At 42.9% G+C, this 12,581-nt stretch overlaps 1 protein-coding gene across 3 annotated transcripts in view; it reads left to right on the top strand.

Annotated features, from left to right (window-relative positions):
- The window catches only part of LOC118366612 (amyloid-beta A4 protein-like), a 66,847-nt gene that overhangs the window by 492 nt on the left and 53,774 nt on the right, over positions 1 to 12,581 (top strand). The window contains exon 1 of one of the 3 annotated variants that reach the window (XM_052493286.1): positions 6,547 to 6,909. The exons of 1 other annotated variant lie outside the window; for it this stretch is intronic. In XM_052493286.1, the coding sequence (XP_052349246.1) occupies positions 6,850 to 6,909 (60 nt within the window). In that variant the 5' untranslated portion in view covers positions 6,547 to 6,849. Of the gene's footprint in view, positions 1 to 6,546; positions 6,910 to 12,581 lie in introns of those variants that run through there. One more of the 3 variants, XM_052493284.1, reaches the window with a different exon arrangement.

Genomic DNA, 12,581 nt, shown 5'->3' with positions numbered 1-12,581 from the left:
TTATTAAAAAATATATATGTCCAGTTTGGGTCGTAGTTTATTGCCAAAACAAATAGGTATGTCTGGCCCGAGTTTGACACCCTGGGCTAAGCCTATCAATTTATGTAACTAGCTATTTATTTAGCAAGCCAAAGACACAGTATAACCATTAGCTAGCTAGCTGCTGGGAGGATGTAATGTCAATGGAGGAGTGGGTGAGTGACCGACGTTTTCCCATCATATCGTTTTCGTTGGCTATAGCTCGAGATGCTGCGGGTGTTAATCTCTTCGTTTTCAATCAAATGTATCTGGCAGTATAACTGGAATCTGATGGAATAGCCTACATCAACTTCATCGGCCACCCAGACATCTTTGTCTTTTTCTCATGAGCCTAATAAATTGATACAGTAATACTTGCACGCGCAGAAATGAGCATTAAAGCACATGCCACCAGAGGGCAGTACATCTACATCAGAGAGGTCAACATTGCCTCAACCCAGAACCAAATCTCAGGATTATAGAACCATTGCTTGGGACAGTGTAAAAACAAAACACTATATTTTCCTTGAAATACGAACAACAAATTTAAATTAAATGACAAATAAAGTTGTATCATACCTAATTAAGTTGATATTGACCATTATATTCCTCCTGTCAAGTGGATCACATATTCTTGTTAACTTTCTGACTGAAGAGCGCTACAGAGTACATCACTTCCTGCCATCTAGGACCTCAATACCAGGCGGTGTTAGAAGAAGGCCCAAAAAATGGTCAAAGACCCTTGCCACCCTAGTCATAGTATGTTCTCTCTGCTACTGCAAGGCAAGCGGTACCGGAGCGCCAAGTCTAGGTCCAAAAGGCTCCTTAACAGCTTCTACCCCCAAGCTATAAGACTGCTGAACAATTAATCAAATGGCTACCCAGACTATTTACATTGACCCCCCTTTTTTTTACACTGCTGCTACTTGCTGTTTATTATCTATGCATAGTCACTTTACCCCTACCTACATGTACATATTACCTCAATTAATTGAGGTACATATTACCTCAATTACCTCAACTAACCTGTAACATTGACTCGGTACCGGTACCCCCTGTATATTGCCTTGTTATTTGTATTTTATTATAACTTTTAAAAAAAACTTTAGTTTATTTAGTCAATATTTTCTTAACTCTTTTTCTTCTTAACTACCTTGCTGGTTAAGGACTTGTACAGTGCCTTGCAAAAGTATTCACCCCCCTTGGCGTTTTCCCTATTTTGTTGTATTACAACCTGTAATTATAATGGAATTTTATTTGGATTTAATGTAATGTACATACACAAAATAATCCAAATTGGTGAAGTGAAATTAAAAAAACAACTTGTTTAAAAAAAACACACACATTTAAAATGGAAAAGTGGTGCGTGCATATGTATTCACCCCCTTTGCTATGAAGCCCCTAAATAAGATCTGGTGCAACCAATAGCCTTCAGAAGTCACATAATTAGTTAAATAAATTCCACCTGTGTGCAATCTAAGTGTCACACGATCTCAGTATATTCTGTTCTGAAAGGCCCCAGAGTCTGAAACACCACTAAACAAGGGGCACCATGAAGACCAAGGGGCACCATGAAGACCAAGGAGCTCTCCAAACAGGTCAGGGACAAAGTTGTGGAGAAGTACAGATCAGGGTTGGGTTATAAAAAAATATCAGAAACTTTGAACATCCCATGGAGCACCATTAAATCCATTATGAAAAAATGGAAAGAATATGGCACCACAACAAACCTGCCAAGAGAGGCCTGCCCACCAAAACACACGGACCAGGCAAGGAGAGCATTAATCAGACGGGCAACAAAGAGACCAAAGATAACCCTGGAGGAGCTGCAAAGCTCCACTGCAGAGATTGGAGTATCTGTCCATAGGACCGCTTTAAACCGTACACTCCACAGAGCTGGGTTTTACGGAAGAGTAACCAGAAAAAAGCCATTGCTTAAAGAAAGAAATAAGCCAAAAGGCATGTGGGAGACTCCCCAAACGTATGGAAGGAGGTACTCTGGTCAGATGAGACTAAAATGTAGCTTTTTGGCCATCAAGGAAAACACTATGTCTGGCGCAAACCCAACACCTATTATCACCCCGAGAAAACATCCCCACAGTGACAGCATCATGCTGTGGGGATGTTTTTCATCAGCAGGGACTGGGAAACTGGTCAGAATTTAAGGAATGATGGATGGTGCTAAATACAGGGAAATTCTTGAGGGAAACCTGTTTCAGTCTTCCAGAGATTTGAGACTGGGACGGAGATTCACCTTCCAGCAGGACAATGACTCTAACCACACTGATAAAGCAACACTCGAGTGGTTTAAGGGGAAACATTTAAATGTATTGGAATGGCCTAGTCAAAGCCCAGACCTCAATCCAATTGAGAATCTGTGGTATGACTTAAAGATTGCTGTGCACCAGCGGAATCCATCCAACTTGAAGGAGCTGGAGCAGTTTTACCTTGAAGAATGGGCAAAAATCCCAGTGGCGAGATGTGCCAAGCTTATAGAGACCTACCCCAAGAGACTTGCAGCTGTAATTGCTGCAAAAGGTGGCTCTACAAAGTATTGACTTTGGGGGGTGAATAGTTATGCAAGCTCAAGTTCTGTTTTTTGTGTTATTTCTTGTTTCTTGTTCTTGTATTTTGCATCTTCAAAGAGGTAGGCATGTTGTATAAATCAAATGATACAAAACCCCAAAAACTCTATTTTAATTCCAGGTTGTAAGGCAACAAAATAGGAAAAATGCCAAGGGGAGTGAATACTTTCGCAAGCTACTGTAAGTAAGCATTTCATGGTATTTGGCGCATGTGACGAATAAAATGTGATTTGATTTCTTTGGCAGAAGGAACCTCTCTGTCCTTCTGTGAGGCTAAAAAGTAAGATAAACAAACAGTTTCAGATCAGTTATTTTCAGATTGACACGTTTCTATGGAATAATAAAGTACATTACGTCAAAAACGTGATTTTCCTGTGTTTTATATTTTCAGACTGAGGTTGGAATAATACTGTATAATTGTGAAAATGACGATAATGCTGTTTTCGTGCAAGAACTGTTTGAATAGACTGTAAAATTTCAGCCTGTTTTGGTGGGATGGAGTTTTGGCCTGCCTGGCGACATCACCTGGTGGTATAAATTAATAGACTGGTATAAATTAATAGACGAATAACAAAAATAGTTTCAAACCTCTCTGCCAATAACAGCTAGGTTTCATGTTATATATCTCTCCCATTAGGCCCCTACTCAGACCACTTATTTTTTTTAATTTTTTTTATTTCACCTTTATTTAACCAGGTAGGCTAGTTGAGAACAAGTTCTCATTTGCAACTGCGACCTGGCCAAGATAAAGCATAGCAGTGTGAACAGACAACACAGAGTTACACATGGAGTAAACAATTAGCAAGTCAATAGAGCGTCTGCTAAATGACTTAAATGTAAATGTAAATGTAAATGTAAATAACAGAGTAGAAAAAATGGGCAGTCTATATACAATGTGTGCAAAAGGCATGAGGAGGTAGGCGAATAATACAATTTTGCAGATTAACACTGGAGTGATAAATGATCAGATGGTCATGTACAGGTAGAGATATTGGTGTGCAAAAGAGCAGAAAAGTAAATAAATGGGAATAAGGTAGGTGAAAATGGGTGGGCTATTTACCTATAGACTATGTACAGCTGCAGCGATCGGTTAGCTGCTCGGATAGCTGATGTTTGAAGTTGGTGAGGGAGATAAAAGTCTCCAACTTCAGCAATTTTACAATTCGTTCCAGTCACAGGCAGCAGAGTACTGGAACGAAAGGCGGCCAAATGAGGTGTTGGCTTTAGGGATGATTAGTGAGATACACCTGCTGGAGCGCGTGCTACGGATGGGTGTTGCCATCGTGACCAGTGAACTGAGATAAGGCGGAGCTTTACCTAGCATGGACTTGTAGATGACCTGGAGCCAGTGGGTCTGGCGACGAATATGTAGTGAGGGCCAGCCGACTAGAGCATACAAGTCGCAGTGGTGGGTGGTATAAGGTGCTTTAGTGACAAAACGGATGGCACTGTGATAGACTGCATCCAGTTTGCTGAGTAGAGTGTTGGAAGCCATTTTGTAGATGACATCGCCGAAGTCGAGGATCGGTAGGATAGTCAGTTTTACTAGGGTAAGCTTGGCAGCGTGAGTGAAGGAGGCTTTGTTGCGGAATAGAAAGCCGACTCTTGATTTGATTTTCGATTGGAGATGTTTGATGTGAGTCTGGAAGGAGAGTTTGCAGTCTAGCCAGACACCTAGGTACTTATAGATGTCCACATATTCAATGTCGGAACCATCCAGGGTGGTGATGCTAGTCGGGCATGCGGGTGCAGGCAGCGATCGGTTGAAAAGCATGCATTTGGTTTTACTCGCGTTTAAGAGCAGTTGGAGGCAACGGAAGGAGTGCTGTATGGCATTGAAGCTTGTTTGGAGGTTTGATAGCACAGTGTCCAATGACGGGCCGAAAGTATATAGAATGGTGTCGTCTGCGTAGAGGTGGATCAGGGAATCGCCCGCAGCAAGAGCAACATCATTGATATATACAGAGAAAAGAGTCGGCCCGAGAATTGAACCCTGTGGCACCCCATAGAGACTGCCAGAGGACCGGACAGCATGCCCTCCGATTTGACACACTGAACTCTGTCTGCAAAGTAATTGGTGAACCAGGCAAGGCAGTCATCCGAAAAACCGAGGCTGTTGAGTCTGCCGATAAGAATATGGTGATTGACAGAGTCGAAAGCCTTGGCGAGGTCGATGAAGACGGCTGCACAGTACTGTCTTTTATCGATGGCGGTTATGATATCGTTTAGTACCTTGAGTGTGGCTGAGGTGCACCCGTGACCGGCTCGGAAACCAGATTGCACAGCGGAGAAGGTACGGTGGGATTCGAGATTATAGACAGTCCTAGCAAAGTTCTTGCTTGCAAAATTACTCTTTGCTAAGAAGCTACATGACTAAAAGTACTTGGTCACCTGCTCGTTGAACATCTCATTCCAAAATCATGGGCATTAATATGGAGTTGGTCCTTTCCAGATGGCAGAAAAGGGGGCTTTCCACTAAGTGTTGGAACATTGCTGAGGGGACTTGCTTCCATTCAGCCACGAGCATTAGTGAGGTCGGATGCTGGTGTTGGGCGATTAGGCCTGGCTCGCAGTCGGCGTTCCAATTCATCCCAAAAGTGTTTGATGGAGTTGAGGTCAGGGCACTGTGCAGGCCAGTCAAGTTATTCCATATCGATTTTGACAAACCATTTCTGTATGACCTTGCTTTGTGCACGGGGGCATTGTCATGCTGAAACAGGAAAGGGCCTTCCACAAACTGTTACCACATATTTTGGAAGCACAGAATCGTAGAATGTCATTGTATGCTATAGGGTTAATATTTCCCTTCACTGGAAATAAGGGGCCTAGCCCGGACCATGAAAAATAGCCCCAGACCATTATTCCCCCTCCACCAAACTTTACAGTTGGCACTAAGCATTGGGGCAGGTAGAGTTCTCCTGTATCCGCCAAACCCAGATTTGTCTTTCGGACTGCCAGATGTGGAAGCGTGATTAATCACTCCAGAGAATGTGTTTCCACTGCTCCAGAGTCCAATGGTGTTCTGCTTTACACAACTCCAGCTGACACTTGGCATTGCAAGTGCATGGTGATCTTAGGCTTGTGTGCGCCTGCTCGGCCATGGAAACCCATTTCATGAAGCTCACGACAAACAGTTCTTGTTCTGACGTTGCTTCCAGAGGCAGTTTGGAACTCGGTAGTGAGTGTTGCAACCGAGGACAGATGTTTTTTATGCGCTACGCGCTTCAGCACCCGGTGGTTCCGTTCTGTGAGCTTGTGTGGCCTACCACTTTGTGGCTGGGCCGTTGTTGCTGCTAGACTCCACTTAACAATACCAGCACTTTCAGTCGACCAGGGCAGCTCTAGCAGGGCAGACATTTGACTAACTGACTTGTTGGAAAGGTGTCATCCTATGACGGTGCCACGTTGAAAGTCCCTGAGCTCTTCAGTAAGGCCATTCTCCTGCCAATGTTTGTCTATGGAAACGGCATGGTTGTGCGCTCAACTTTATACAACTGTCAGCAAAGGGTATGGCTGAAATAGCCAAATAAACTAATTTAAAGTGGTGCCCACATACACTATATACACAAAAGTATCTCTGTTATTTTTTGACCATTTTAATTGGAAAAAAATAACAGTAAGGTACTTAATATTAAATAGGCTGTCATTGTAAATAATAATAGGTTCTTAACTGACTTGCCTAGTTAAATAAAGGCTCAATTAAACAATTCAAAAATACATATAATGATTTGATATTGCGTTAAAACTGCTGCATTTTGGGATTGTCTAATTATTTTAGGATTGTGAAATTCTGTTTTAGTGGTATGTATGTCTTTGTGTGTGTGTCATCTGAACTAGCCTATAGGGACATTTCATAAACAAATAATGAGTGAGAGCAGATTAAAGCAGCAGAGGAAACCTTCGTGTTTGTAGGGGACAGAGGGGGCTAAAGAGATCTTTCTCTATAAAGTGTATGACTACGTGTGTTAAACATCTGCTCATATCGGCCAATATCCCACAATCGGAGCTGGCTCCAGTCCTTCCTCCCTCAAGTTTCTTCCCATAGGCTAGCCTATTCTCTCCGGCCGCAATCACACACTATTGGCCCGGTCAGGTGACAGGCTTTGGGGAAGGTGGCCAGCCTCGTTCTCGCTTTCCATCATTTAACACGCCATCGCCAACCGGGAGTGCACGGGAACGGGATAGATCATCGGATTTATCGGAATATTTTCCAGATATTGGACGAAACTGATTTAGAGTCAACGGCATGGGCGAGCGAACGGCATTTCTGCTGTTATGGGTTGCGACCTTGACGCTGGCATCTGAGGTAAGAAAAGGGGAGAACAGGTCAGCGTTCTTCGTGTATCGGGCAAAGCACGAACCTCCATAAGATAGTTCCCGTCCCTGTAGCAGCGGAGGATAAGGGTGAACTGAAGGCAGGAGGGGTGAAAATAACGGAATTCAGACCCACGGTGAATCAGGATTGCATTTGGAGGCAGAAAGAAAGGTTGCTCAATTACAAAATTCCACAATGTTTTTAAGGCACTATAAGCTAAACACCATAGGTTTTAATGCGATTACTAGGCTACATTTCTCATCTTGTTTCAACCACTCCATATTTCTGCTAATTGCAGCCTGCGTAGTAGTGTCGAGAATAGCTTGTTTTTATCTCCCTCATAGCCTTAACTAGCTTTGGAATGGATTATCCAAATTCGTAAAGCAAAAACATTCAACATTTCTTTTTAGGCCTATAATTGCCCTATCGTTGAATCTGTCAACGACACTGGATTGACAGTTTGGCACCAGATTACAGGGACCTGGAATGACAAAATAAAGTATTGGTCCGTTTCTCTACTGACTACTCATTTACCCTATATGCGAAAATGTTAGGGCCTTGCTATATTGTGAGATTGCGTTGTTTCAATGGTGGTAAACGTATGTTGGCGTGTATGAATTAGTTGGAGTCCGTTGCAAAACGTTTCGTCTGTTACAAAACGTTTTGCAACGGAAACAATTTACCATTTACTCTAGGAAGCGAACAGAGCAAAAAAAAAACGGGGAGGGACGTACTAGATTTTGTCCAATAGAAAATATAGCTTCCGTTGCAAAACGTTTTCCGTTTGGAGTAAACAGTTTCCTTTGCAAAATGTCTTGCAACGGAATCTGACTAATGAATACACCCTGCATTTTGTATTTTTCAAGGGTGTGTGATCCTTTTCAGTAATATTGAACAGATTAGGCTAGACACGCGTTTAGACCTGATAAACAACATAATTAAGAATACGGACCATAAAGCAGTCTATTATCATTTTAACCCATGGGTTATCAATGGGGATATCAATACCCCCCCCCCCAAAAAATTGTGCCTAAAATTAACCTACCATGAAAATGCAATTATATTGCAATGCTAGGCTATCTGCTTATCAACATCAAATGAAGGACCAACAAGTTACATCCTTTGGGCATTTTACACTTTCGCCTTAACTAGCGTAGGGCCTCCCAGTGAGCACGTCCGGCACCTCATGTACATGGACATTGAAAAGTTGTAAAAATGTGTTCCGTCCACCCTGGCCTTGATTTCAATGTCCACAGACGTCCGGCCCAGACCGGCCTCGATTTGTCCCGATCATAGACATTTATGATTTGGTTCTAACAATAATAGATGTCTTTGTTTCACAAGTTTGGACAGCACAGTACAGTAGGGCATAGCAGAGTAATAGTTCGGTACAGTAAATGCCTATTTTCAACTTCCAGAAACGACGTTGTTTCATCTTTCGCTCAGAGCCAAAATTCAACCCGTTTATCTTTGTATGTTGGATTCGATTTCAACGTCTTTTCAACATAATTTTGCTCACTGGGTTACTACAAATGCTGTGACCCATTTTCAAATCTCTATGTTAGATTCACATAGCAGGGTTTATTTTAGTCTATAAATCAGTTTGTGCCTACTCCTTTTGAGAGTGAAGACACATTGTTGCTTTTCTGATACAAGGAAATATGGAACTGCTGTGCATATGGATACTTATGGAACATGATACAATGTTGCATTTGCCACATAACCGGCCAGTGGATGCTGGTGGGTTTATGTGGAGTGGAGAATGGAAAAGAGTGAAGCTTGACACAAGCAAGATGGCGTCAGTGCTGCAGTGCTGAGATTCACGGTGGCTAGACGGCACTGAGGAGGTTGCTGTTTTTAACAGCGCATTATTCGATTTAAGAGTTATGACACAGCATCAAATTGTCTATGTTCGTGAGTAAAGCCTCAAAATGGGCCTGGGTCGATAGTAGTAGCTTATGTTGCATCTAGACTGTTTTACGCCATTCCTTGGTGCCTTGACTGTAAGCATAAAACCAACAGGATAATTGCACTGTAAACTAGTAAACAAAGTGTGCATACCAGAACAGTCGGTCAGCCCCGACATGCTAAAAGACATGGACAAGTCTCTTTGACAGCTGCTCTATTAGGAACATAAAACTGTTTAACCTTTTCTTATCATCTTTATATCATTTTGAAGGTGTTTAGGGAAAGAATAGTCTACTTTGGTTGCAGTGTGTGTTCGTACATATGTGTTTGTTTTGTGTACCTGTAACTGATGGAGAAAGAAAAGCACAACTGTAGGCACATTTTACTTGGCCACACCAAGTAGCCTAATCATTAGCAACATCACCAATAAAAACCCAATCTGGCCTCCCGAGTGGCGCAGCTGTCCAAGGCTCTGCATCACTACAGCCTGCAGTTCGATCCCAGGCTGTGTCACAACCGGCCGTGACCGGAAGTCCCATATTCTAAATAAGAATTTGTTCTGACTTGCCGATGTGAAATGGCTAGCTAGTTAGCGGTGGTGCGCGCTAATAGTGTTTCAGTCGCTGGTTCGAGGCGAGGAGAGGGACGGAAGCTATACTGTTACACCTACCTACATAAAGGTTACACAAACACACACTGACCACAAAGTTATTTTGTTGCCATTTATGTACGTCCCCATTACCAGGGACTGTAGTTGTCTCGCACACCTTCAGTGCTGGTCATAAAAAGTGCTAGCTAGCTCATGGATGCAAACAATGTTCTTCCCCAAAAACATAGCAAAACAACAATCTGTTTCAGTAGCTACAGTTAGCTAGATGTCATCATCTAAAATCACCCGAATTCAGTTCTTATCTGATTAATGGTGGTCGGACACATCTATGTGAAGCTAGCCACAATAAGGATTAGCCACAGTAGTGGACTTTGCGGTTAGCCTTCAAAATAAACGTATGTCTTTGACAGTAAAGCAAATTAATACAAATAGTACAATTATGCTATAATTGAATAGATCATGCTAAACGAGGTTGGAATGTTATATATAATCAACTAAAGACAATATTTTGTTCATTAGACAATGTGTTAATCACACTGGATGTATTATACTTCAGAATTGCGTTGGGGGCATACTTATTTCACTCAAATCAAATGTATTTCTCACATACACATGATTAGCAGGTGTTAATGCAAGTGTAGAGAAATGTTTGTGCTTCTAGTTCCAACAGTACAGTAATATCTAACAAGTAATATAACTTAACAATTTCACAACAACTACCTTATACACACAAGTGTAAAGGAATGAATACGAATATGTAAATACAAATATATAAATGAGTAATGGCCGTAAGGCATAGGCAAGATTCAGTAGATTGTATAGCGTACAGCATATACATATGAGATGAGTAATGTAGGGTATGTAAACATTATATAAAGTGGTATTGTTTAAAGTGGCTAGTGATGCATTTAATTACATCAAGATGGCAAGATGCAGTAGATGGTACAGCGTACCCTACATTACTCATCTCATATACTGTATGTAAACATTATATAATATAAAGTGATAAATTGATTACATCAATTTTTCCATTATTAAAGTGACTAGAGTTGAGTCAGTATGTTGGCAGCAGCCACTCAATGTTAGTGATGGCTGTTTAACAGTCTGATGGCCTTGAGATAGAAGCTGTTATTCAGTCTCTCGGTCCCAGCTTTGATGCACCTGTACTGACCTCTCCTTCTGGATGATAGCAGGGTGAATAGACAGTGGCTCGGGTGGTTGTTGTCCTTGATGATCTTTTTGGCCTTCCTCTGACATCGGGTGGTGTGAGGGCTGGTAGTTTGCACCCGGTGATGCGTTGTGTAGACCTCACTACCCTGTGGAGAGCCTTACGGTTATGGGCGGAGCAGCTGCCGTACCAGGCGATGATGCAGTCCGACAGGATGCTCTCGTTGTGCATTTGTAAAAGTTTGTGTTTTTGGTGACAAGCTGAATTTCTTCAGCCTCCTGAGGTTGAAGAGGCGCTGCTGCACCTTCACCACACTGTCTGTGTGGGTGGACCACTTCAGTTTGTCCCTGATGTGTACGCCGAGGAACTTAACTCTCCACCCTCTCCACTACTATCCTGTCGATGTAGATAGGGGGCTGCTCCCTCTGCTGTTTCCTGAAGGCCACTATCATCTCCTTTATTTTGTTGACATTGAGTGAGAAGTTATTTTCCTGACACCACACTCCGAGGGCCCTCACCTCCTCCCTGTAAGCCGTCTCGCCTTTGTTGGTAATCAAGCCTACCACTGTAGTGTTGTCTGCAAACTTGATGATTGAGTTGGAGGCGTGCATGGCCACGCAGTCGTGGGTGAACAGGGAGTACAGGAGAGGGCTGAGAACTCACCCTTGTGGGTACCAGTGTTGAGGATCAGCGGGGTGGAGATGTTGTTACCTACCCTCACCAACTGGGGGCGGCCCGTCAGGAAGTCCACGACCCAGTTGCACAGGGCGGGATCGAGACCCAGGGTCTCGGGCTAAATGATGAGTTTGGAGTGTACTATGGTGTTAAATGCTGAGCTGTAATCGATGAACAGCATTCTTACATAGGTATTCCTCTTGTCCAGATGGGTTAGGGCAGTTTGGTGGCGATTGCGTAGTCTGTGTATCTATTGGGTTGGTAAGCAAATTGGAGTGGGTGTCAGGTAGGGTGGAGGTGATATGGTCCTTGACTAGTCTCTCGAAGCACTTCATGATGACGAAGTGAGTGCTACAGGGCGGTAGTCATTTAGCTCCGTTACCTTCGCTTTCTTGGAAACAGGAACAATGGTGGCCCTCTTGAAGCATGTGGGGATAGCAGACTGGGATAAGGATTGATTAAATATGTCCGTAAACACACCAGCCAGCTTGTCTGCGCATGCTTTGAGGATGCGGCCGGGGATGCCGTCTGGGCCTGCAGCCTTGCGAGGATTAACACGTTTAAATGTTTTACTTACGTTGGCTACAGTGAAGGAGAGCCCGTGGGTTTTGGTAGCGGGCCGTGTCAGTGGCACTGTATCGTCCTCAAAGCGAGCAAAACAGTTGTTTAGTCTGTCTGGGAGCAGGGCATCGTGATCCGCGACAGGGCTGTTTTTTCTTTTGTAGTCCGTGATTGACTGTAGACCCTGCCACATACCTCTTGTGTCTGAGCGGTTGAATTGCGACTCCACTTTGTCTCTGTATTAAGCCTCCTCAATGTACAGTTGATGTCGGAAGTTTACAAACATCTTTGCCAACTACATTTAAACTCAGTTTTTCATAATTCCTGACATTTAATCCCAGTAAAAATTCCCTGTTTTAGGTCAGTTAGGAGCACCACTTTATTTTAAGAATGTGAAATGTCGGAATAATAATAGTGATTTAATTATATTTGTATTTCTTTCATCACATTCCTTCCACAAGCTTCCCACAATAACTTGGGTGAATTTTGGCCCATTCCTCCTGACAGAGCTGGTGTATCTGAGTCAGGTTTGTAGGCCTCCTTGCTCGCAAATGCTTTTTCAGTTCTGCCCACAATTTTCTATAGGATTGAGGTCAGGGCTTTCTGATGGCCACTCCAATACCTTGACTTTGTTATCCTTAAGTCATTTTGCCACAACTTTGGAAGTATGCTTGGGGTCATTGTCCATTTGGGAGACCCATTTGCATCCACGCTTTCCTGATGTTGCTTCAATACGTCCAC

Source organism: Oncorhynchus keta, chromosome 34 (genome assembly GCF_023373465.1).
Source record: "Oncorhynchus keta strain PuntledgeMale-10-30-2019 chromosome 34, Oket_V2, whole genome shotgun sequence".
In the NCBI taxonomy this organism is placed as follows: domain Eukaryota; kingdom Metazoa; phylum Chordata; class Actinopteri; order Salmoniformes; family Salmonidae; genus Oncorhynchus; species Oncorhynchus keta.
This window is presented reverse-complemented; position numbering and strand designations above follow the sequence as displayed.